General features: G+C 38.8%; 1 protein-coding gene across 1 annotated transcript in view; it reads left to right on the plus strand.

The window, feature by feature from the left end:
- Nucleotides 1-3,951: 3,951 nt before the first annotated feature.
- The window catches only part of LOC102291464 (synaptic vesicle glycoprotein 2B), a gene marked incomplete in the record, with an annotated part of 48,778 nt that continues 25,128 nt past the window's right edge, over nucleotides 3,952-27,601 (plus strand). The window contains 9 exon segments of the mRNA XM_014337168.2: nucleotides 3,952-4,129; nucleotides 10,065-10,643; nucleotides 11,836-12,062; nucleotides 14,695-14,875; nucleotides 17,194-17,345; nucleotides 18,355-18,488; nucleotides 18,729-18,818; nucleotides 21,932-22,045; nucleotides 24,301-24,389. Of these exon segments, the coding sequence (XP_014192654.1) occupies nucleotides 10,471-10,643; nucleotides 11,836-12,062; nucleotides 14,695-14,875; nucleotides 17,194-17,345; nucleotides 18,355-18,488; nucleotides 18,729-18,818; nucleotides 21,932-22,045; nucleotides 24,301-24,389 (1,160 nt within the window).

Below are 27,601 nucleotides of genomic sequence, written 5' to 3' on the forward strand. Positions count from 1 at the left end.
ATTTTCTTTCTTTCTTTCCTTTTTTTTTTAACCACACATGGCTGAGTGCTGAACAGGGGTGAGTGCTTGATGAGATTGGGAAGAAACAGGAAGAACCCCCAGTAGAACCAGAGTCAGGGAGGGGCAGTGGGGGTTGAGGGTGAGGGGAGGAACACTATCTGAACACTGTTACAGAGGCTATAAGAGATAGCTTATCAAGCATTATTGTATCCTAATTGCCCCTTGGGGATAAATAAAGTCTCTCTGATTCTGATTCTGACTCTGATCCAAGTTATCAACTCCATTCTTAGTGCCTCACAGTCTGTCTTTTTTAAAGCTTGATGTTTGATATTTGCACTTTATTGATCAGGCTGCCGCCACAATGGCTCTCATATAGGCTCCTGATTCTGACCCAACTGTCTCTGTCTCTTGCTCTGTTATTTTTAACCAGTTTGAACCTGCGAATCCGGCGTTCATATAGAATGTAATTCAACATATTGAGCCTTCAGGTTCTCCCCATGATGTTGTTCCTCTTCATCTCTCAGAGGCTCTGTATAGTTTAGTGCAGTTGGTTATTGCCATTATTAATATCAGTTTGTGTTCTGGTTTGGTCCCTTCAAACTTTAAACATGCAGCAAAGCAAAACCTGGCTCGACCAAACAGTGCAGTAGTTAAATCTAGCTTCTTTCATTTAAGCCGGCTGGCAAAGTTGAATCCTCTTTTATGATGTCTGGGCTGGATTACTGTAATCCACTTTATATTGAAGTTAGCCAGTCTTCCGTCTTACTTTTGTTCAAAGTCTCACTGAGTGTCTTTTGACAAGAACATGTAAAATTGAGCAGCTCTTGCCCCACCTTACCTTCGAGCTGCTTTAGCCTGACACTCTTGTCCAAGCTCTTAGGTCATCTGACCAGTACATATACAGAAATCTAAGCAGAACCTCAGAGTGTACAAAGCGTTCTCTATTGCTGCCCCTAAGTTACAAGGGGCAATAAATAAATTGCTTTTGCACAACAATAACTTGTGTTGCCCAGCTCTAAAAGTTATCTTAAAACACAGTTATAATTTTTGTCTTGAGATATTGACTTTATTACTATGTGTATGATGTTATGACCTTATTTTTATTGTATTATAGTTGATTGTTTTTGTTTTTAGTGTCTTGAAGATGTTTTTAATTGATGTTTTTGCGTTTTTATCATTTTCCTTAATTCTCTATGTAGCACTACAACACATTTTGATATGTCAGGAAATAAAATTGGCATTGCAGGCACTAACACTATTCCCTCACAGCAAAGGTCCTTTGTCAGAGGTTGGGGGTAGCAGTCAGCTTTACATCAGCATCCTTTCTTGCTGATTAATATTTACTTTAGTCTGCTTAAGCTGTAAAAGTGAACAGTCACTGTTTGGTAGACGAGGCCAATCTAATCCAATTAAATCTGCTGTACTGTGCCAGACCAGGAAGATCAATCTTGTAAATTCCATCCTTCTGGATCCAGTTCATGAAGTAATTTGCTGGGTCATTGACTGAGCCTCTTATTAAAATCTGTCCTACTTAATAAGAAAGCCTTTAAGCATTTTATTTTAAATGGAATGACCACGAAGTATTCTAACAAGTTATAGGGAAAGACCTTGTTACTTTACCTTTAACTTGTCCAGTTACTTTTGAAACTAAGAAAGTAGTGAACTGTGTAAAAATGGCTGTAATTCCTAATATCATAAAAAATGCAATAGTCCTCCAGTCCACATACTGAAGTATCTCGAGTGAAGATTGTGAACGCTGAGTTGCCCCCAATGCATCCATAAGAGTGCAAATGTGTGTGTAAAACTTAGAAAGGCTGCATCACACTCATCTGATCAAAAATAAGTGATCAGTGTATCCTAAAGCACAAAGATTCGCAACATAGATTTAAAATTCTAACTGGGTAGCCACCAGCTAGTATTGAAGCTGCCAACTCTACAATCCTCCACCTCAGGAAGAGCATAATGGGGCTATTATGCTTGCTATATTGCCTGTGTCGCACATCAATTTTGACATCACATCATGTGTTGTGTGACAAAATCACATTTTGGAATTTGGCTTTGTGTCCGCTGAAGCTGGGTTGAAGACAGATGTGTATGATCGAGTCAGCTTTGACCAACTTTTTAATGATATTCCAGTGCAGAGACAGGAACAGATACACAGAACGAGATGTTGGAAAAGTTTGAAAATTTGAAAAAACTTAATTACGGCAGGTAAACTACGGCCTAAGATGCCAGCATCTAACTTTTAAACACGTGTATTCAGACTACTCATCTGCTTAATCTTTGAGCTATGCAAACCACCCTAATACCCATCAATAATTTCTTTGGGCACATCCAGATATAACTGACTAAAATTGTTCTTCAATCCATGAAATGTTATTTAGTTTAGCAGTTTAGGTGTGTTGGACAGGAGTTTTTTTTTTTTTTGCATGATATTACAGCCCACTGTTTATTTTATTTTATTTTTTAATTTTTTATGAGCTTCCAGCTTCTCCAGTGTGGTTGACTGCCTCAAAAAGGACATTCATGTCATCACCATTACACAGGATTAAGGACGTTCCCCATTGCCTGAATACATACTTGTTTGTGAACATATTTTGCTTTTGACTTTTGATGTTCTGACTTCAAATCAAACCGATGGCCCCTTATGAGCAAGCATTCATGACAGTAGGAGGGAAAAACTCTCTGTTAACACGAAGAAACCTCCAGGAAAACCAGGCTCAGGGAGACCAGCTATGGCTGAAGGTGAGGGGAGGGATACAATATAAAAGACACACTGTGGAAGAGAGCCAGAGACTAATAATAACTAATCATTAAATGCAGAGTGGTGTATAAACACTAAGTGAATCAAGAAAAGAGGAGTGGAAGAAACACTCCTAATGAGCCCAATTGCAACAACTAAACCTTAATGAAAAAGAAAATTTACCAGTATAGGAGAAATATGCTCTCTCTTTTTTGCCCTGTCAGTACTCTCGCTCCAGCATTTTGGAACAAATAAAGGTTTTTCACAGTTTTTAGGACAACTACAATAGTCCAGTGTGGAAGTAATAAATGCATGAACTAGTTTTTCAGGATCTCTCTGAGATGGGATGTTTCTAATTTTAGAGCAATGCACAAATGCATGAAAGCACCTGCATATTTGCACATTGAAGTACATATCTTGGTAAAAAAAAAAAAAAGAAAACAACAACCAGTGACTCAAAGATTCCTCACAGTGTTGCTGGAGGCCAAGTTAATGCCATCAGAATAAATACATTTGTCTGAAAATCACAAAACTGCAAAAATAACTGCAATACAATACAGCTCTCTGACTTCCCTGAACAGAGCACTAATGTTCATGGTCTTTAGGCTCAACCTAGCAGAAGCATGCAGAACATCCAACTACCTTGTGGTACATTTCATGATTTCCGACAGTATTATCGATAAAATCCATTCACGATTTTTCCATAGTTTCATCTAGATCTGGGTCAGAGAATGGCCATGTCTGTCTCTTTCTTTTCCTTGTCCTCCTTAATCTTGTGCTTCCTTCATTACTTAATCATGATGCTTAAATGCATAATGATGGCAGTGCTTTAGTAGCCGAGTAGGGAAGCAAAGAAAGAAAGAAAAAGAAACGAATTATGATTCATGGTTGTAAAGCTGCAGGACTTTCACATCATCACAGAGAAAACATCTTATCAAGCATCTCACACTAAGTCAACACAACTATCACATCACCTCCTCCTCCCTGTCTCCATTTCCTTTTTCACTGGCCAGCCATATGCCTCTTTCAAAACCCCCTCCACGCCCATCCCTTTTCCCATCCCCAGCCCACGCCCCAGCCCTTGCTCTCCCCTTTTGATGAATAAATGGCATCTTCGTGTGTGTATTGTACAACAGAGGTGGACTGTACCACTGTGAATGTGGCGGGAGGCTTCAGGGAGGAGTGCTGCAGTGAGAGGAGAGGAAGAAGGAGGAGACGGGGCAGCTAGTAAATCCCTCCCAGCCCTAATCCCTCAGTCGTGCCTGTGTATGTTGATGCTCTTTACATTTTTAGGGCAAAAAGACTAGACTAGGTTTTTTCAGGCTACAAGTGAATTTTAAAGAAAGATCTGATGTGTGACTGGGAGCTTCAACTCGTTTTGTCCTGGTAAGAGAAGTCATTTTTCTGAATGTTTCTTTATGTTATTGACTTAGATTGGAAGAGCTTTACGTTTTGTTCATTTTAAAAAGTAAGATTTCCAAATATAGAAATTTTCAACTGAGGTTTGGACTAAAAAATACCGTAGCAATCTTTTTAAAATGTTTTTATTGCATTTAATATGAAATATTACAATTATCCTCTTCTTGGTATAGTTATTTTTCTTTCAGATAAACTGAAACACAATCACTTACAGTACTCCTTCAAATTCCAGACTGAGCAGCATAAACGCTCTATTTATTTCATAATTTGTATGTAAAATATGTGCATGTACTACATGACACCACCTTGTGGCTTTGGACTGTTTTAAATGCTCAGTGTCAGTACAAAGTTATCAAATATTGTTTTCAAGCTTGGTTTGCATTGGTTATACATAAGCTATACAGGTGCAACACACATACACAGACACCCTCTAATTAGTGCTAACAAGGAAACTAATAAGATACTAGAATTTTACTATATATATATATATATACACATATATATATATATATATATATTATAATCATTATATATATACTATTATATATATTATATATATATATATATACATATATATATATATATATACACACACACACACACATATACATACATACACACACACAGTACAGAAACATCTGTGCTGAGTATGGCCTGGAAGTCACGAGGTCTAAATGGGAGACGCCCCTATGGTGGTGAAGAACGGCTGAGCTAAGATCCTGTGGGACTTCCAAAATGGTGGTGGCTAACCAACCGGATATAGTGGTGGTAGACAGATGGAAGAAGATGGCCATAGTGATAGATGTAGCAAACCGAATGACAGCAACATCAGGAAGAAGGAACACAAGAAGCTAGAGAAGTACCAAGGGCTCAGAGAAGAGCTTGAGAAGATGTGGAGGGTTAAGGTAACAGTGGTCCCAGTGGTAATCGGAGCACTAGGTGCAGTGACTCCCAAGCTAGGCGAGTGGCTCCAGCAGATCACAGGAACAACATCCGAGATCTCTGTCCAAAAGAGCGCAGTCCTAGGAACAGCTAAGATACCCTGCAGGACTCTCTAGCTCTCAGGCCTCTGGCTGAGGACCTGAGCTTGAAGGATAAAGACTGCCTGCAGGGATGAGCGGTAGTAGGTAGTAGGAAGTTTTATAATGAGAGAAAAAAAAAAGTCTGACCCTTAACCTCCTAGGACCTGGCATCCACATACGTGGACATCACATTTTGGGTTATTTAGATTAAAATACTAAATTTTGCTCTACATGGGCCTGATATCCACTTACGAGGGCATTATACTGCTACTGTTCTATCAAACTTTTAAACGACTATCCTCATATGTGGCTCTTATTTTTCTTAAAAACAAAAATAAGGTTGAAAAAAAAATCTGGTAATTCTTTGTTTTTACATTCATCGGGTTCCAATATGCCCAAATATCAAAGAGAAATTAAAAATGCATGTCGTGGAAGAGTTCGGGTCTTAGGAGGTTAAAGGAGAAGCATGTAGAAGTAGACACTCTGGGACTTATGATGTAAAAAAACCCCATAGTAGTAATAATAATAATAATAATAATAATTATAATAATAATGATAATAATGAAATGAATTCCAGCTAGAATTCTGTTTTGCATTAAAACAAGTTTAGTGAATAGCTTATTAAAAATTTGCAATCAATTTTGTGAAGTTGTAATAACATATTCAAAAAATATTTAATTTGTGACAGCCTTGTTCAGTTATTTTGAAATCTACAAAAACAAAAAACAAAACAATGTTTCTATTTCTTTTAAAAATTTAAATAAATGTTTCTCTCTGTGCTTTACTTTCAATTAACTTTATGCAGGTTTTTTTTGCATACAACTGCCTATGTACATCATCTGCATGCAACATACACAGATTCAAAGTTAAACTTATACACATATATAATTATGCTTATGTGCATAAAAAAAGCTGTAATACTGTACATGTAATACTTAGTGATAATAGAGATGTGGGACACCAGTAACAGTTGAAAATTGAGATAAAAATGAAAGTCAGAAGGAAAAAAAGTCTCCTCCGTTTTGAATCAGTAGAGTGTGTTTTACCCAGTCTGTGCGTCTCTCTCTCTCTCTCTCTCTCTGTGTGTGTGTGTGTGTGTGTGTGTGTGTGTGTGTGTGTGTGTGTGTGTAGTGGCTTCCTGCTGTACAAAGACACGCGATGCATTATTAATCTGGTGTAAATGACTAGGCTTGATGCTGAAGCTTCCTCTTCAGCTCCCTCTCCTCACATCTGTCATCACCGGTTTGAGCATAGCTATGTTTGTGTCTTATCACAGTTAAACAGTTTATATCTTTATTTTCGTTGTCATGATGACAGGATGCTTGCCATGTAAGAGGGATAGCTTCTATATTATATTGTTAGACGCCTCTCCACTGCCCTGAGGGGAAGAGAATTGTGTGTGTTTTCATCCTCTGATCTCAGTTTACAGGAAGTAGAGTGTTTTAGAGGCTTGCATTGTGTTTTCTGCTGACCTTGAAAAGCTACAGAGTGCACACTGAACGTGTGTGTGTGTACACACCATATGATAAAATGGCATGGGTTATTAAATTTTAAATATAAAGACTTGGACGAAAAGGATTACTTGAAGTCAGTGACTGCTGCTTGTTTGTGGGTCTTCTTGTATTTAGTTTTGTTAAAAACTGAAAAACTTGCTCTACTGGGTTCAAAACAGTTGGCCACTGAAGAATATATAATTTCCTTCCCTTGAGAAATTCTTGGGTTGCAATTGCAGTAAGCTTTGAGTCATTATCCATTTGTACTGCAAAGCACTGTTTTTGCAGCATTTTGCTGAATCTCACAGAGATGGGTAGGTAGGGCCCATGGCCCTACTCCAGGAAGTAGATTTTGCTAACAACTCTGAGTCTGTTAAACTGGAGATGAGGGAAACTCTGGTTTGGTAAATGGTAAATGGACTGGTTTTTATACTCTCTGAGCACTTAAAGCAACTCATTGCCTCTTGCCTCATTCACCCATTCCCACCCATTTGCACAAGCACTTTCCCCCCCAATGCTCTTTCTCTTTAAGTGCTTTCTAGCTAACATCTTGATACACGTTCAATCATCCACAAACGAGCTAACTTGTCCCGCCAGGACTCCAGGACTGTACACATCCTGGACGGGGAGGAACACTGGTTTGAGCGGGGAGTAAAGGAGGCCATTTACATGAAAATCGAGGAGGGGGCCTAAGGGTACATCTTTCACCATCTTATGATGCTGTGATTGCAGCCATTCCCCAACTTTCTGTGAATGATACTCATGGCCATTGATCAATGAGCTTTGGTCAGTGGTTGTTGATCAATGGTCATGACAATTTGCATATTAATGATCATGAAAGTGACCTCATGGCCCATTGTTAGTCAGTGGTGCTAGTTTTCATCATTATGCAAAAGTACTGTTTATATTGTTGGGTAAACCTGCAGTCAGCTGAGACTGAAGAATTCACTTGGATGACAATGAAACGTTTCTCCCACTGAAAATACTAACAGAATGAACTTTTTAGGGCAGCTAGCGTTTGGTGTCCAGCCTTTCTCTGTAGGTATCTTCACACCTACTCAGGTCCGGCTTCACACTGTATCCTTCTCAACATATCCTTGATCCCAGAGATAAAGATTCCTTTCTTTTCATTCACTAGGATCTCCAGGTCACTGGTGATCCAGGGCCTGTTGCTGAGAAAACAGCATAGAGTCCTGATTGGGATAATTGTATACTCAGAGAAATTTATATAATCAGTGATGTAGTTTGTTATGTCATCCTCATGTGGCTCACAGAGCACATACAAAGCACAACTGAGTGGCAACAGGAAGTCAGAAGCATGCTGTTAACCTGGTCCTGGTACCACAACCTGGTCCTGTTAACAGTAACAAGTGGGGTGAGGGCAGTGGCTCTATATTAAATCCTTGCATGTAAAGGCCCAGAGTTTTATAGCCCTTTTCCATTAGTACTTACTCAGGTCAGCTCGGCACAGATCGATGAGGTTTTTGGGGTTTTCCATTAGGTCAAAAGTACCGGGTACCTTTTTAGGTCTGAAAATGTGACATCAACAGACTTTATGCCATTGATTGGCTGGTCAGTGGCGTCAGTCAGTGAGTTATGAGTGCATTTTCTTTATGAAAATCCAAAACGCTATTTTGAAACCTGGCAATGAAGTAAACAGCTGCACAGAAACAACACCATGGTCCCCGTCTGACGAAAAGCTACAGACTGAGCAGCTGGTATACCATCAGCCCAACGTCCACCTTTGTTGTAGTGTTTATATCCCATCACAAGATGTTCAGCCACGTTGCTATAACAACTCCATGCACATTAGGTGGTACTCGAATGTAAATTAAAAAGCTGAGTAGTGCAACCTCGAGCCAATCCAAGTAGGTCCTAATTGAAAAAGGGCTTTACTTTCCTGTGTTTTGCAGTCCACAGTAAACCTTAAATGTTTACGGTTTTACTAGCGTTTATGTTGAATGCTGCCATGTTGAGTTTGCTAACTCAAGGTATGCTGGATAGCTGCCAGAGTGGAGTCATATTTATATAGTTAAAATCAGCGCTGATGGTGATGAATGCCACTGGATGCCTACACTGTAGGTCGCAACAGTTGTGTGTCTGAGTTTTAGAGGTCTACAGATGGTGCAAAGTGCAGCTGCTCGCATTTTAACAAGAACTGGGAAATTTGAGCACATTAGCCCTGTACTGAACTCTCTTCATTGGCTACCTTGTCAGGTTTGAGCAGATTTTAAGATTTTTCTATATGTCTTAATTGTACGGCTTTTAGTTTTTAAATTTTTATTGTTTTTAACTTGTATTGTGTCTCTTACCTGTATTGCTATGTATCACTTTTATCTTATTTATCCCTTTAATTGTACAGCACTTTGTTTGAAAGTGCTTTATAAATAAAGTTAATAATAATAATAATAATAATAATAATAATAATAATAATAATAATAATAATAATACTGATGTCGCCTGCCACTGCTCCATGGTGGTAATGTAAATACTGCTCACTAATAGTGCAGGAGAATTCCTGTGGTAAATAATAGCCTCAGCTAAAAGTTCAGTTTCAGGCAACCAGAGATGTTCCTACGTGCACATGTCCTGGATTGCACCACCTTTCATTAAGAAGCACTACAATGTCTTCTTGTTTCTTCTTACTGCTCAGCTTGGTGTCTCTGTCAGCCTGAATAATGAAAAACCTGCGTACGCAGCCATGTCTCTGTGAAGTGTAGCAGACTGCACTCACTTTCCTCTCTCATGTCTTATTAGCACCCACAGCTTGTCCATCATTCTAGCCTTTGTTTTGATTCCTAGCAGGGTAGATAAATTCACTATCACTAACAACACACCATAATATTTATGTTTTGGTGCTTAAAAAACACATCTACGGATAGAGACTGATCAGTGCTCTGCATATGGCTTATTGAGTGAGTCAAAAATACACAACAGTGGCAGTACAGATGAAAAAGAAAAACGTTTTACTACTGTTTATGTTGCATGCTGCCATCTTGGATTGCTAGCTCACTTCAAATCTGAGTTGATTTCCGACTGGGAAGTCGGAATTTCCAATTTCTGAGTTGTTCAGGAAAGCACCATAAATGATGGATAATGAGCCAAGGAAAGCAAATCTAAAAGAAAGGCACAAGGGACAGCAAACTTTTAAAATAAAGAAGAAAGTTTGAAAAGAAACCAAATGGGGAAACACAGTCATACAAATGAACTTAATATGCAGAGCAGAGTGCTCATCAGCAGTAACCACCTGCATCATCACCACTATCACCACCACCATAATCAGCAGAAAAAATAAATACGTTTAAAAAAGCATATTTTGGTAGTTAAGGTCTTCTGTGTTCCAAGTGTCACAGTGTACAATAAACTAACCAGTTTTTTTGTTTTCAGGAGTGAAGAGAAGACCTTACAGGAATTTGGAATTACCACTAACAGCACCATAAGAAGCACAACATGGAGCAGAAGTTACTGATGAAACAGACACGTTTTGTTTTATTGGGACAGTCACACCTGAATAGGCTGCACTGCAAATCATACAGACTGATGGTGTGATGTCATTAATAGACCTTTATTTGCTATTAAGTTTAAAAACCAGTAAGTGGAGTAAAGTGACTAATGACCCTGAAACTAGTTTTTAAGGGTAGTAAGTCAGTATGATTAACTAAGAACTCCAACTGCTATTTTATGACAACTATATTTTTCCCTAAAATTCAGAACTGACATAATTAATAAGCCAAACAAAACCTTTTATTTACAGTTATATTAACAGTTAGAAAAGCTGGTCTAGTAGGCCAAGATGGCTGACCACTACCAGAACAACATGTACAGCCAAGGAGACTACCCTCTTCAGGAAGACGATGCAGCAAGTGATGTGACTGAAGGACATGATGAAGAGGATCAGATGTATGAAGGAGAATATCAAGGGATTCCACATCCTGATGACACAAAGGCTGCACAGAGAGCTGCATGGTGAGGCACTGCATATTTAATGTTTCTGGGCACTCTCACTGTAGAGTGGTAGCTGGTGGTGAGGGGTCTCAGGAAATCTGAAAAATGGATCAGTCATAAATGGATTTACAAGTTTGTGCCATATCACAGAAACTAAATAAAAAGGGCCACTGCACTGGAGTTTAAACTTTGTTTTATATTTAATAATTGTTTTACAGTCTGTTTAAATATTAGTGTACATTTTTTAGTATCAAAATATACTGAAAGTGTCTGAACTAAAATGCAGAATCATATATAATATTGGATTATAATTATTATTCATTATTGTGCATATTTCTTTAATGTTGCAGGGGGAATATACTGCTATTTAAGTTTATCTGTAATAATAAATAGTATATCATTAAACTCAAGAACCCCCCCCCCCACCAAAAAAACTCCACTGGAAATGTAGTTTTACTTAACCCTTTCATGCATGAATTATGACAACCTCAATTAGGATTTTTTTCTTAAGTATATATATCCATCTTTAGGCATGAAAAGATGAATAAATATTTAAGAAAAAAATCCTGATTGAGGTTGTCATAATTCATGCATGACAGGGTTAAATAACAATAATTACAATGAAACACGTCATACATCTATAGTAACATTAAACGACCAGTGGGTGGCAGGGTATGGAGTGACACATCAGTGTCCAGTGTAGTGGTTTATGTGCAAGTATACCATCAACACTGACACAAGTACAAGAAAACAGCCTTTGAATAGCTGTCCACTGTAGTGACCGCTATGCATGAAAGGCTTAAGCTTAAATAAGAAAAAAAAAGTCAAAACACTGTAAATACAGGAATGCAAAAATTAAACCTCAAAAATTGGGCACAAAACCTAATAATTTCCATGATAGCATATCTGAGAGTGACAGCAATAATAACCAGATATAGGGCAGGGATAGCACAGTAGGTAGCGTGGTCACCCCATGATCAGAAGGTAGGGGGTTTGAATCCACTGAATGGCTACCCTGAAGTACCCCTGAGCAAGGTAGCGTCCATATACACTGCACCCCGGGTGCCTGATTTGTGGGCTGCAGAGAGAGTAATTTCCTCAAGAGATCAATAAAGTATACAGTATTATCATATATTCAGGACAGTGTAATCAGATCTGGTTTTCAGTGTAATCAAAGATTCACATTTTCTTTTGTCTTCATGGCTTCTTCCAGGGCTAAACCTCAAACAGGTAGCAGTGCAGCATCTGATCTAGAGGAGTTATCTGAGCAGTATGAGTACATCATGGAAGAATGTGGTCATGGGAAATTCCAGTGGATGCTCTTCATAGTGCTGGGCCTGGCTCTAATGGCTGATGGAGTTGAGTGTTTTGTGGTTGCATTTGTTCTACCGTCTGCAGAAAAGGACCTGTGTCTGTCCAATGCAGAGAAAGGAATGCTGGGTAAGCATTAGCTGTAGTGATTGTTGTTTAGAATAAGCACAATCCGAGGTCCCTTCCTTCTCAATTTGAGCACTCAAAGTACTTCACACATTCATACACTGCCTTTATCTACCTTCACACACACACCCAACTCACCTGTTAATGTATCAGGGACAACTGGGGATTCAGTATCTTGAATACTTTGACACATTGACAGGAAAGGATGAATCCTCCAATTTTCCAACTGGTAGATGACCCACTCTACCCACAGGTGCACTACATCTGTGTTGTTCTGTCAAAGCAAGCAGTGCTTGTCCAGCCGTATTTGGACAATGAGGCAGTTTTGTATGGCTTTTAAATCAAAAGTGGAATATGTAATTGAAGTGAGGACTAATTCAAGGGGTTTAACAAGAGCATTTCATTAACTGTTTAGGGAGCTACATTAATTTTCATAAATAGCTCCACATCTCAGGGATTCATACCCAGATGAGGCCTGTTCCCTTTATATTATCAAAAATGTAGAAAATAAAAGATCTGGAGTATATTCCAGATCGATTAAGTGTATTTGCTAGCTTTTTTATAGGAGTCATTTTATAATCAGGTTCTTAGATGCTTGTACTACTTCAACAGTGTGCCTTAAACAATGCCAAGGTGTCATAACATCAGAAATGATTTTTTTCTAATGCTTCACCAAAAGCATTATTACTTAAGCTGGAGAATATTCGTTTTCCTTTTTGCTTGCAGCTTTTAGCTGGTAGTTTTTTCTTGCTGTCAACCCAGGCACATGAACACAGTAAGTCTGTTTGCCTTATCACAATAAGATGTTGATGTGATAAATGGGCACCACAATAGATTTTTTTTAATATATATTGAAATGTTTCAGTGGCAACAGATTAAGATGTACCGGAAGGTGTTAGTTATTATATCACCGATGAGGAAAAACCTGAAAATGACTTTGCAGTAGTCAACACTATATCCAGGTATCAGGGAGCTACATGAGAAATCCCATGTAGCTCCCTCTGCTGTGACCCTTTCAGCTACTGATGCAATTTTTCACCCCAGTAGCAAGGCTGAACGTGTAATAGACACGCCAGTCCACCGAGTCCACTTCACGCTTTGCCTCCTTAAAATGTGAAATGAATACGCATGCAGAAGTTGCATTACTGCATGCAGAAATTGCATTACCTGCTGGGGAAGATAATATATTAGATACAAGAAGTCGTTAGTGAACAAAAAATGTCTGGGCTGTAAGTGAAGCTTTCTTTTTACCTCTGGTAATTGTTGAGCCAAATGACTCGAGATGAAAACGGTATTTTTCTGAGGAAAAGTCACCATGTGAATCAGGTTTTTGCTTGTGATGTTTGTTAGTTTCTATTAGTTTAAAATCTAAAAAGTAATAAAATCTTAGTTTGTGTGAACTGATGCAAACAGGAAGAATAAGTTATTCATGTCTGTAGTTGTTTGTAGGTCAGTTAATTTCTCCGCAGTGAATTTAGTAGTCAAGTAAAGTACTACACTTTGTTTAAGAAAGGTATTCGTGTAATATATGTAATACTTTACTTTTTTTTCTTTTTGAGTAATAACCTTAACAGCAATCTCAACAAAAGAGGGGAAATGCCTCCAACACAATGACAATCAATAAATGCTCGAATCAACAAGTGATATAGATAATGGAATCGGAATTGCTAACTTCTTATCAGTTCCCATCCTTATCCCCCACTGGTCACAGCATATGGCTGCTGCCTGAGCCTGGTTCTGCCAGAGGTTTCATAACATCAGAAATGATGTTTCCTGTTAAAAGAGAGTTTTTCTTTTTTCCCTGATGTCTGAATTTTAAGGTTTTCTATTTATTAATGTAGGGTGCTTACCTTCCAATATAAAGCACATTAAGGCGACTGCTGTTGTGATTTAGTGTTTTATAAATAAAACTGAATTGAAACCGATATTTTTAAACGTGGTTGTCTGTGTTCGTGTTCTGAATCAGTAGAGTGACACACCAATTCTTTTTGTACTGACCTTGAAAAAAGCATATGGGTGCTGCCCAGGTGTCCCTGGACCTTTGTGAAACAGATATTTTACACGTGGTGTAAAATACTGGAGACCAGTATGATGAGTCACAGTTATCCTGTGTTGCATGGCCATCTGTACACTGGTTTAGAATATTGTCAGCATGCCAATCTGGCACCAATCAATGTTAAATGCTTGCCTAAGGCTAAAGCAATCTGCTCATGAAAGTCCATACCAAACAAGGTAAAGAAGGAATTTGATTTCATATATTTCTGCAGAGCATGTTTGATAATAGGTGTGTCATGGTAGAGTGTGATGAAGTGAGGAAAAAGCAAAAAAGTGATCCGTTTATTTAGGCTGGTATAAATCCATGGGAAAGAAAACAAAACCAAATTTAAGAGAAAGTTAAATAAATAAGTTGGGAACAAACAGCCAGAATACACAGTGAAGACACAAGCAAACGACAAACTGCGGCTTTAGATATACACAGACACAAAAGGCAATCAGGGAGGAGTAGAAACACCAGGGTAACAGAGATGAAACCAATCAGATGTGGTTTTGATTTTGAGTATATTGAGGTTTTGCAAAATATCCTTAGTATTAAATAATTTGATATGGCATCCTCTATTACTTCTTCTTTGTGCAGGTCTCATCGTTTTCCTGAGCATGATGGTGGGAGCATTTCTGTGGGGAGGACTGGCAGACAAAGTTGGCCGTCGGCAATGTCTGATTCTGGCATTATCTATAAACTGTATCTTCGCATTTATGTCTTCCTTAGCTCAGGGTTACAGCTTCTTCCTCTTCTTCAGACTTCTTTCTGGCATTGGGTAATGCACACACACACACACACACACACACACACACACACACACACACACACACACACACACACAGACACACGCACAGCCAGTGACACTTTTCAATGATGAGATGTAATCATTATGCAAATGTACTGTTTATAAGGGGGAAACCTGCAGTCAGCTGAAACTGAAGAAGTCACCTGATGATGATGAAATGTTTCTCCTACTGAAAACGCTACATCCAGATGAACAGAACCAACTTTCTGGGACTTTGATTCTAAAAGCTTTGATTCTTACATTTTCAAGCATCAGAGTCCAACAAAGTTACAGCTGGTCCAGACAGCAGCAGAAACACACTAAACAGCCTTTTAAGCTAAAGTGTAAATGTAATATTTTGGTCTCTCTTAGTTAACTAAAACATATTTGTCCTATAGCAGCTACCATAGTGAAGATTATCAACTGAAGCTGGAGTAAAACACACCTTAGTTGACTGGAATCTCCTCAACCCAAGTGCAGAACATTTTTTTACACAGTGTAGAAATAAATGAGGTTCCATATTGAGCCAAATTGCATTCACATGGGACACATTTGTTTTCAATGTGTTTCTTATAATGGTCATGGCTATCTTTTCTAATTTAGCCAAGACAAGTGTGTTTTCTGTCAAATTAAGTTAAATTAAGTTTGCAGTTGCTGTGCTTTAACTTACGAAGGTGTCAAAATGGTGTAATTTAGGTCAAAAACAATACACGTAAAAGAATTAAAAGTGTTTGAGAAAGAGATCTGGATTGTACTCTTGATGAGGGAGCATGGAATTCAATTATTTCTGAAAATGGGCTTTAAATCAGGGAGGCTAGAGGTAAATTTATCCGATATAAAATTCTCAGCAGGTACTATTACATACCAACAAGGCTTCATAAAATGTGCATGAGTAAAGATGACGTGTTGGAAATGCCAAGAAGCAAAAGGATGCTTTGTGGGAATGTCCAGTGGTCTTCCCAATATGGGAAATTGTTTTAAAATACATGGAGAGCTGGGACAAATGTAAATTACAGAAATCACCAAGATTGTGCCTACTGGGGGACAGGGGTGAGGTGCCACATCTAGATAAAGTGACATGTGTTCATCTTATTTTAACACCATTGAAAGAATCTCAACCCTGAATGTGTGGAGGGAGAGAATGACTGAAAATGTGGCATGTGGGAAAATGCTGGGAAGACTGAGCAGCAAAACACAGATTCTAGTAGAACAATGGGACAGTTTTTGTTTGTATGTATCTACAGCATCCGGGTAAGTTATAGTTTGGATTAAGTGTCTTTTGTGTGCAACAATAATCAAGCACTGGTTGATCCCTCTGGTGTCTCTCCTGGAATTTCTAAATATGAACTTCTTAGATCAAATCTTCTGAACTGCTCATCTGACAGGAGACAAAGGGAAGAACCACTTATCTATTCGGAACAACCCATTGTGACGTCTAGTCACCGTTGTTCACATCTATCACCCGATGTCCAGCTACATCCTGTTATCCTCTCTCTTACTTTTCTACATACACGATTTAAAACAAAGTTGAAACTTTAAAATCACTTCATTACATTTTCTTCTTTTCTATGTTGTCGTGTAACATGACTTCTTAGTAATTCCCATTTGAACATTCAGTTACATGTGGATGCACTTCACTTCATGTTTCATTCATTTTATCCAATTTCACTTCAATTAGATTTATCGGTAGCTCATTCTCACATGAACATCCATCTGCACATCTTTTTATTTCAAATGCTTGGGAATACTTTTTCTCTTCAAAACTCTGTAAATATAATTTATTTTATTAAATCATACACCTCAAAGTCAAGAATTATTTTAGAGTTACCTTAGAGTCAGACAACCCACCCCAATCTTCTTACATACACATATACACACATAACCTCCAAGGACACAGTCTCCACACGGTCTCTCGCCACACGACTTGCATCCATGTTCCATTACAGTGATGTTGGTCATGTTTTCAGACTGACGGCACTTCAACTCCAGTGACGCTGAAGGAGGCCAAACTGAATTCTGGGGTGGCAGTGCCATCAAATGTCACCTTGTTGCGGTTTAGAATGTGATACAAATTTCAAATGAACTCTTGTTGCCTCCAAGAAAACGTCGGCTTTGCTCAGAATATCTTTACATATCTTAGCTCTGTGATTTTCAGTGGACGTTTTCTAAAACACAACCTGCTTTTGTGTAGCATCTGTTTTCTTCATTTTTTTGCTCTGGGGGAATATAATAATCTTTAAAATAATGTTGTGGCTGATTATTATTTAAATAATAATCCTTACTATTTTCTTTTCTGTCTTTGCTCTCAGTATTGGTGGCACAGCACCGATCGTGTACTCGTACTTCTCAGAGTTTCTTCAGATGAACAAGAGAGGAGAGCATCTGTCCTGGTTGTGTATGTTCTGGATGATTGGTGGGATCTATGCTTCATTCACTGCCTGGGGAATTATACCCAGATATGGTAAGACTGTTTTGCAAATGTACTGTTTATAAGGGCAATACTGACCAGTGAGTGCATTCACACCTTTGGTGGATGTGGTTCAGGAGAAAATGGAACTAGACTTCTTATTGAAGAGCTGTGGTTCAGCCCCTTACTATGCCAGTCTACATGCCACGTATATTTTTAAATACTGGTTGCAACCTTTGAATAAGAGTGGAAAAATATTGATATATTCATTGCTCTTTAGATAGATTTTTGACACACTTGTGAATAGATAGTTGTGAATCTATTCACAACTATCTATTCAATAGTGAATCAATAGTTTCGTTTTGTCAGCCATAAAAAGCTAATCAGTTGTAACTTTTGCTGCCCTCTTGGCCAGGTCTCCTTTGGAAAGACATTTTAATCTCAATGAGACTTTTTATTTATAGGATAATGAAGATGGATGAAATTAATCTCAGTGACCTCAACCTCATTGTTAGAGGTGCAACCTGTTAAGTTTTATTTTCTATCAGTCTTACATATCAGCAGCACAGTAGTGCAGTGGTTAGCATTATGGTTAGTACTTGTTAAGAGAACTATCCCAGTGACAAGGCACTGTGCTACTAAAGGTGCAATAGGAGTCTCTATTTTGAATGGCTCTACAATTTCACACCAATACGATTCTGTAGATTATGGCTTTCTGCAGGTTTTTAGTGCTGGGGCTCATTCAAACCTCAAAGTAATGCACAACGTTATCCTGTAGTTTCCGAGTTGAGCTAGCTGTTGAAAAACAAACCAAAACAAAAGATTTCCTCTGTTCTGTCTGGACTAAATACCCTGAACAGCCTCAGCTGCAAATACATACAATTACGATAAACTCAGAGAGGAAACATGCATCATTTACCACCTGCATTGCTTAATGCTGCTCTGAATCACTGTTTATGATACATGTCTACTTCTGACAGTTTGAAGTAAAACCTTAGTATTTTTCTCAAAACTTGTAAACAGTGATTTGTGTGTGTGTGTGTGTGTGTGTGTGTGTGTGTAGGCTGGGGCTTCAGTATGGGCACAGAATTTCAGTTCCACGCTTGGCGAGTGTTCGTCCTGGTTGCGGCTCTCCCTGCAATTGCTTCTCTGGTTGGACTTACCTTTATGCCCGAGAGCCCACGTTTCCTCCTGGAGGTGAGACTGTTAGCATAGTGTTTCTTTGTACACCTGCCTGCAAAGTGTACACATGTGGAAAGAACATAGCTGGCATAGTTGTTAATCAATTTAAAAGAGACGATGAAAGTGTTTTTGGAGATCACCGAGATAGTTCACATTCACTATAGATGAACACTGACAGTTTTTTTTTCTTTGTAACGTTTTTCCATGGCTGTGTGTAAGTTTGAATACATCTGCCTGTGTTTGTTTATGGAGCAGAATGGCAAACATGATGACGCGTGGATGATCCTAAAACAGGTCCATGACACTAACTGGAGAGCCAAGGGGCAGCCGGAAAAAGTCTTCACTGTAAGTAAATGATTTTAATTAATAATAATGATTCTTATTGCACTTTCGAATAAACTGATTTTCTTATTTGATGGTAACTTTTTAAATTTTTATTTTCAACAATAAAACGAAACCGCTCAAAGATAACTAACAGCTTACGGCACGCATTAATGTTAAGTGAAGATTTTCACTTTTTTATAAGTGTCATATCTGAATTTACCTTTACGTACCCATGCACTGACACGTAAATATATTGCTCTAGTGAGATATTTAGTAACACAGTCATTATTCTGGTACTGTCATGGTTTCCTGCTTCTTCTTTTTTTTTTTGTCTAAAGAGACATCTGTGGCTTCTAATTTGTTGATGGAGCAACAATCTATTATATTTATCAATCTGCTTGTATTATTGGCTGAGTGTCTGCCCTTGATAAAAAGAAAAAACTGTTTGGTCAGAATATATTGTGAATGGAGTGATTTTTTTCTAGCTGAATGGGAGCATAGGATCTTTGCCGGGTTTAAGTAGTAGACTAATGTTGTTTGTAGATAGAGTCTAATTGTTCTGAATTTGAGTGACCATTCTGAAAAAAGTAGGAGCCGGTGTAGGCCAAAATTCTTTGTAAAATTATGCTGAAAACTATCTTGACCTGGGGCTTTATTTCTCATGAGATGCTGTTGGGCTTCATCATTCAGACATTGAAAGCGGTGAATCCAGACACACAATCTGTTCTTCAGTTTTAGATTAGATTAGATGAGATAGATTAGATTAGATTAGATTAGATGAGATAGAGCTTTATTAACCCATCTGGTGGGTTTCTGCGGGAAATTCAGTTTCCAGTTGCAGAACACCAACAGAAGTTGCATATTACAGAGTTAGAATATCAAATAAAGGGGAATGAGGGAGTGCGAACATAAGTATAAAAATATAGCATATATACACATATATAAATACTAGTGCTGTCAGCGTTAATCTTGTTAAAATGATGTTAACGCCATAAACGCATTATTGCCCCGTACGTGGGGCTGCACAATGCTAATGCAATGATGAGCTAACCACGCTAACACGTTGACTCCGTGCAGCCCCACGCACGGGACGATCCGCGTTAATGAGCTAACGGAGATTTGTCACGTTAATGCGGTTATGGCGTTAACGTCATTTTAACAAGATTAACGCTGACAGCACTAATAAATACAGAATATATCATAGAAATAAATAGGAATACTAGTGAAATATACTCATTAATGAGATGTAGACAGCCAAAGTCTAATGTACATTTCAACTATTGCAAGACTATTGCACAGTGATTATTGCACAGTGAAAAAACACTACAGCTTAGTTGCCCTCCTTTATCCTCCTGTTTCCCCTCACTCTCCCCTCCAGAGAGGAGTTAAACAGTTTGATGGCATGTGGGACAAAGGAGTTTTTAAGTCTGTTGGTCCAAGATTTTGGGGGGAGCAACCTGTTGCTGAGCAGACTCCTCTGGTTGTTTATGACCATATGCAGAGGATGCCCAACTTTCTCCATAATGTCCTGCAGTTTCTTTAATCCTCTGCTCTGCCACTGTCACCAGAGTGTCCAGCTTCATGCCAACCACAGAGCTAGCCTTCCTGATTAGTTTTTTCAGTCTGGATGAGTCCTTCTTTACTGTGCTGCTCCTCCAGCACACCACAGCATAGAATAGTACTCCGGCAACCACCAACCGGTAAAACATCCTCAGGAGCTTCCTGCAGATGTTGAAAGAACTCAGTCTCCTGAGGACGTACAGGTGCTGCATGTTGTATGACCAATGCAGTTTGTTGTTCACCCACAATCCGAGGTACTTGTACTTGTTGACCACCTCCACCTCCTCTCCCTCTATCTGAACTGGCAGTGGACCTGGTCTGGACCTCCTGATGTCCACAACCAGTTCCTTGGTCTTTGAGGTGTTGAGTTGCAGGTGGTTTGTGCGACTCCATGTAACAAAGTTCCTCACCAGACTCCTGTACTCCTCTTCCTAATCACCCCAGATACACCCCATGATGGCTGTGTTGTCTGCAAACTTCTGAAGGCATGATTCAGAGTTGTAGCAGAAGTCAGAGGTGTACAGGGTGAAGAGAAGAGGGGACAGCACAGTTCCCTGTGGTGCCGCAGGTTAGAGCCCAGATAAATGCCACACTCAGTTCCAGTAGCACTCATCTCTACATCAACTGTTCAGAGGAGACTGTGTTAATCAGGATTTTATGGTCAAATAGCTGCTAAGAAACCACTACTAAGGAAAAGCAACAAGCAGCATAGATCTGTTTGGGCCAAGAAACACAAGGAATGGACATTAGACCAGTGGAAATCTGTGCTTTGGTCTGATGAGTCCAAATTTAAGATCTTTGGTTCCATCCACCGTGTCTTTGTGTGATGCAGAAAAGGTCTCTACATGCATGATTCCCACCATGAAGCATGGAAGAAGAGGTGTGATGGTGCTTTGCTAGTGACACTGTTGGGGATTTATTGAAAATTGAAGACACACTGAGCCAGCATGGCTATCACAGCATCCTGTGCAACATGCCATCCCATCCAGTTTGCGTTTAGTTGGTCCATCATTTATTTTTCAACAGGACAGTGACCCCAAACACACCTCCTGGCTGAGTAAGGGCTATTTGACCAAGAAGGAGAGAGATGGAGTGCTGCGCCAGATGGCCTGGCCTCCACAGTCACCTGACCTAAAACCAATCAAGACGGAGATGGACCGCAGAGTGAAGACAAAAGCGTCAGTGCTCAGCGTCTCTGGGAACTCCTTCAAGACTGTTGGAAAATCATTTCAAGTGATGACCTCATGAAGCTCATCGAGAGAATGCCAAGAGTGTGCAAAGCAGTAATCAAAGCAAAGGGGGGCTGTTTTGAGGAATCTGAAATATAAAACATGTTTTGAGTTATTTCACGCTTTTTTAGTTCATAAATAATTCCACACGTGTTCATTTGTAGTTTTACAGTGTATATAGTCATGAAAATAAAGAAAAAGCATTAAATGAGGAGAGAGAAACCAAGTCTGTTCTGCTATAAATTTATGTATAAAGTAAAGTAAATACACCTAATTCTGTTATGTTAAGAAAAAGCTACTTCGCAGTGTTTTTCAAAAAGTTTCCTGTTTTTTTTTTTTTTATAGGTGGTGCACATCAAGACACCGAAAACAACTGAAGACGGTTTTTTCGAGGTTCAGAGTGCAACGAGAACACCTGTACAACGATGGGCTGTACGCTCACTGACACTCTGTAAACTGGTATGTAGGAACACAGACTGGAGCACCATCTCCAGCTCAGAATCTGGCTTGGACTTATTTTGTATTATTGTAGGTTTTTTACCTTACAATATAAGGTGCCTATTGTGATTTGGCGCTATATAAATAAAATTGAATTTACTGAGGGGTCAGAGAAGGGTGAATGTGGGTTTGTCCTAGTTAAATGTTATGTTCCCCTAGATAGTTCAAGGGATGTCAAGAAATAACAATAAAACTCTCCAGGTTGAAAGTGTCAAAGGACATGACACAAATGAATTTATTATTGTTATTTTTATTACTTTCATTATTTATTTGTTAATAACTTAACTAAAAGAGACAGAAGCTTCTATCACCACCAACAAGGAAGAACACAAAACACGTAGTTTGGTCAAAACAATTATAAATGATCAAAACACACTCTTCTCCGCTGACTAGGAGGAAAGTTACAAGCAAACAGCACACACTATAAAGAGAATGACACTCTGGCACCAGAGCTCGAATTTGCTTGACACAAACCTCCAGTGTTAATTTTGACAGCAAATTTTGACTAAAAATTTTATTAAACATAATTTACACATCTTAAGTCTTTTAGTTTAGTTGTACTTTTAGTAGACTAAATCTAAAGTTGATTTAATAGACTAAAATATAAAGTGTAAAAGTTTGTCATGTTTTTACTGGTGAGAGTTGATCCACATGGTTTAAAAAGAGTCTTTTTTCACACCTGTAGTGTTTACTCCATTCAAATGGGACTCTGCTGTATTCTCCCATTTGGTGAAGTTTGTTTGTGCAGGTGTTCAGTTCAGTTCAGTTCAGTTGATTTTTATTTCAAACATTTCAAACATGTGCCTTCACAATCATTACAAAATATCATTCCATTATTTGTTTGAAAAGGAGTAGGCAGAAGTATTTACTTATTTGTCCCTACCCCCTCAAGTTTGACCTCTCATTCATTTAATTTTTTTAAAGTCTTAAATTAAACAAACAACATATGAAACAAAAGTAAAGCAAAACAAAACCAAACATACATAAATCAAAAACAAGAAATTAGCAAGCCCCACCACAGTATAGTTTCTTTCATATGAAAAATACAGAATGTGTATATTTGCAGATACACAAGTTATGGAAAAACAACAAACCAAAACAAACAAACAAAAAAACACAGTAAACACAGTGTGGACCAAAATAACCGCACCGAGATCCTTTGGATAGGCTGGTCTCGGTACGGTTAAAAAAAACAACCCTTTGTTTGTTTAATGTCTGAGCATGTGCTGACCCCGATCCGAGCCAACTATCATGTGTGTTGCAGGTTTGAGCTAAAAAAACATCCTGCTGTATGCTTTGTATTCTCAATGCGGGAACTATAGTTGTGTCTCTACGGGCTAGTAGCTAGCCATGAAATAACTATAAATTCTCTGTGTTCAGCAGTACAGAACACTGCACTTTCTTCCTGTACTTACTTTTGTTTCTCTTTCCCCAAACACATCTGGCCAATGAGTTTACTGAACATTATTGTGTGGTTTGTAATTATGGATTTTGGCTTATTTGGAGTTCAATTGGATTTTTTGTTGTGTGAAAACGAAACAAACCAAGACAAAAGCTACAAGTTTACAAACTCATTAACTGATTCAGACCAGAGTAAATGAGCTACAGGTGTGTGTGGCCGAGGAATGGGTTCAGGGTGTACATGAGGCTGTGGTTGGCTTGTATGCGTGCAGATCCTGCACCACCAAAACCTGGTTGGGCCCTGGGCATTGTTGGAGGAAGAGTGGGTAAAGGTTAGGTGTCGGAAATGCATTCCTGCCTGTGCACTGTTGGCTCTGGGTCCATTGTGTAACTGGCGCCACCAACATTAACAGGACGATTGCATTAGAGCCTCTTATTACGTGTTTTGTTTGTTTTGTTTCAGAATCAGAGAAATTGTATTAATCCCAGATGGAATTTTTTTTTTTAAAGATTTCGGGCCATACTCGAACTCAGGCTGTCCACTCTCAGCCACGCAAGATACATGCTCATCCGACTGCGTTTGATCATTAAAATTTTCTTTTTTGAAAAAGTGGAAATGGGTTAACAAAAATGTGGAAAAGCAAGTGGTGCTGAAAACAAGCTCCACATTCCTTGTCTTCAGTCGCCACTTATAAAGATGAGGCAATTAGGTGATGTGAGGGAAAACTTCCTTGTTTTGGAAACAAAGCAGTCAGTGGTAATAAATAAAAACTGCATGGTTCTAGGCTCATTCTGTGTTTGTATATGTAAACCAGGTGTTGAGGAACGTGGCATCTCTCCTTTCTGCAGAGCTGAGATTTGCTACACTCTTCATGGCTGTCATCTGGTTCTGCATGGCTTTCAGGTAAGTTCCCAATTTCAATTCAACTTTTGATTCAATTTTATTTATATGCTGCCAAATCACAACAACAGTTGCCTCAAAGCACTTTATATTGTAAGGTAAAGACCCAAAAATAAAAGGGAGAAAACTCCAACAATCACACAACCCCCTTTGAGCAAGCACTTGACAACAGTGGGGAGGGAAAATTCCCTTCAACAGGAAGAAACCTCAGTCAGAACCAGGCGGGCAGCCATCTGCCACAACTGGTTGGGCTGAGGGGAGGAAGACAGGATAAAAGGCACACTGTGGATGACAGCTAGAGATGAATAATAATTTATGCACAATGAAAGCAGTGGTGTGATGCATAGTAAGTGGAAAAAGGTGAATGAAGAAGAAATACTCATGGAAAACATGTTTTCTAATGGTTAAATTCTTGTTTCCAATCCAACTTTATTTATAGAGCACTTTAAAAACAACATGGCTGACCAAAGTGCTTTCCAGTAAAAGAAAAACAGATAAAAGTTAAAAACCATACATTAAACGGACAATGAAAGTTAAATAACAATAAAATAAATACATAAATTAAAAAGGGATAAAATAAATCAGTAAATATTAAATATTAAAACAGGAGTAAAATAGACAATAAAATATACAATAAATAAAATTAACAAAGTAAAAAAAGACTAAAAGCAACCAAAAGCTGACTAAAACTGACTACAAGCTGACTGTGGTTCTTCTCCTTAAAAACCTTAGAAAAAAGGTGTGTTTTTAAAAGTGATTTGAAGATTTCAAGTGTTGGGGCCAGCCGAATATGGAGGGACAACTTATTCCATAATTTGGGGGCCACAACAGCGAACCCATGTGGAAAAGAAATAGAAAAAAACTTATAAAAGACTTGCATCAGATTTGGCCTACTTCATATAGTGAATCATATAAGGCATATATGATTTACTCATGAAAGTGGCCACTTTCTCATTACTTTCATATATTGTTTTAGTAAGTATCCAAAACATACAAGTTTCATTTATATAATTTTTCAAGGGATCTTATATCTGTTTTCACTCTTGTATGCTTTTCATACAAGTTTCACACAAGACAGATACAAACTTTATAAGATTTATATATATCTTTTCCATATGGGAATGCTCAGTCCCCCTGGTGTTTCAGTCTCGACATGGGGACAGCAAGGAGTGGCTGGTCAGTTAATCTGAGAGACATAAATGGAGTGTATGCAGAAGGTCTGACAGGTAAGTAGGAGCCAGGCCATTCAAAACTTTAAAAGCAAACAATAAAATTTTTAAATGAATTTTAAAATGGACAGGAAACCAGTGTAAAGAGGCAAGAACAGGGCTAATGTGCTCGTGTTTGTGTGTACCTGTCAGCAGGCGAGCAGCAGCATTCTGGACCATTTGCAAGTGGGATAGTGAAGCCTGATCAATACCAATATAAAGGGCATTACAATAATCAAGTGGTGAGTGGTCACAAATGCATGTAAAACTCTAAGTCACAAAAAGAGATAATAGGTTTGACTTTAGAGAGCTGCCTCAGCTGAAAAAAGCCATTTCTCACCGCTCTACTTATCTGTTTGTCCATTTTAAGAGCTGTGTCAATTTTTACTCCAAGGTTGCTGATAATTGGTTTGACACAGGATGTAAGAGGACCCAAGTCAAGTGGTGGGACACCAGGGCCACTCGGCCCAAATATAATGACCTCAGTCTTCTTTTCATTAAAATTAAAAAAAATTCAGAGCCAGCCATGCTCTGAGGCATTCTAAAATAGGCCTGAGGGAGTTAGGGTCATTATGTTTCTGTCATGGCTACCGGACAGACTTACAAGCAGACAGAGTTTTTTGCAAACAAAAGAAGACAGTTTATTAACAACGGGGAAGACCTCAGTGCTATATATATGTACAGTGAACTGGGAGGGGGGTCCAGGGCTCCAGGGAGAGGGGGTAATCCTCACACTAACTCTTCCTCAGCCACACTGGCTCCCAAATCTTCACTCACACCACCACACACAGGAAGGGTCCGTAATCTGGTCCAGGAGGGGGATATTCAGGAGATTCAACGTTCCAACGGCGAACTGCTCTGTGCCACTGCCTTAAATAGTAGCTGGGGAAATCAGCCAGATCAGCAGCAAGTGGTGACAATCACACAGGTGTGTGGGCCAAGCGCGAGAGCCTGTAACGAGCTCTGCCCAGGCAGAGAGGAGCGAGGGAGAGGCAGAGAGGAAGAGAAAAACAAAAACAAAACCTGTAGCCAGTGTGAGCCAGCCAGAGAGACACGGGGACCATGACAGTTTCAGGGGTAGATAAATCTGACAGTCATCTGCATAACAATAAAATGACACTTTATGTTTGTTTGTTTTTTAATAATATGGCCAAAAGGAAGTAAATAAATGCTAAAAAGAAGGGGCCCGAGGATGGATCCTTGAGGTACACCACATGGGAGGGGGGCAGAGGATGAATAAAATTTACCAAGTGAGACTGAGAAACTTCTGTCAAACAGATATGACCTGAACCACTCCAAGGCTGTGCCTCTAATTCCAACATGATGTTCTACGCGAGAAATTAAAATGTTGTGATCTACGGCATCAAAAGCTGCTGTGAGATTCAAAAGCACAAATAACACGGAATTCCCAGAGTCAGCAGTTAGTAAAATATCATTAAAAACTCTCAAAAGTGCAGACTCTGTGGTGTGAAGTGCTATGAAACCTGATCGAAATACTGCAATTTTTTTTTGACTGTTTAAAAAAGTCTGCAGCTGTGAAGACACTACGTTTCCAAAATTTTAGGAACAAAAGGAAGCTTTGAAATAGTTCTGAAATTATACAACAAAGAGGCATCCAGGCCAGGGCGTTTCAGCAGAAGCTGGACCACTGCCTGTTTAAAAGTTACAGGTACATCACCTAAAGTCAGGCTGCTGTTCATAAGCCTTTGAATATAAGGTCCAATAGTGTCCCAAACTTATTTTAAAAAAGCGATGGCGAAGGACATCACTGGGAGAGCCAGACTTGATTTGGGTAACAATTTGCCCCAGATAAGACAGAGACACGTGGTCAAAATGGCTAAAACTGCCAAAGGTGTGATAATAAGTTATTTGTAAAGAAATTCATTAAGTTGTTACTAATGAATACTCATACTTGATAATACTCTTTCATTCCAGTCTCACATTAATTACATAACACGGTCTGCTTACTTCCATTTACGTAATATTCACCGACTCCGTCCCTTCCTT

Source organism: Haplochromis burtoni, unplaced genomic scaffold, assembly GCF_018398535.1.
Source record: "Haplochromis burtoni strain Fernald_Lab_line unplaced genomic scaffold, NCSU_Asbu1 Contig_169, whole genome shotgun sequence".
NCBI classification, from domain to species: domain Eukaryota; kingdom Metazoa; phylum Chordata; class Actinopteri; order Cichliformes; family Cichlidae; genus Haplochromis; species Haplochromis burtoni.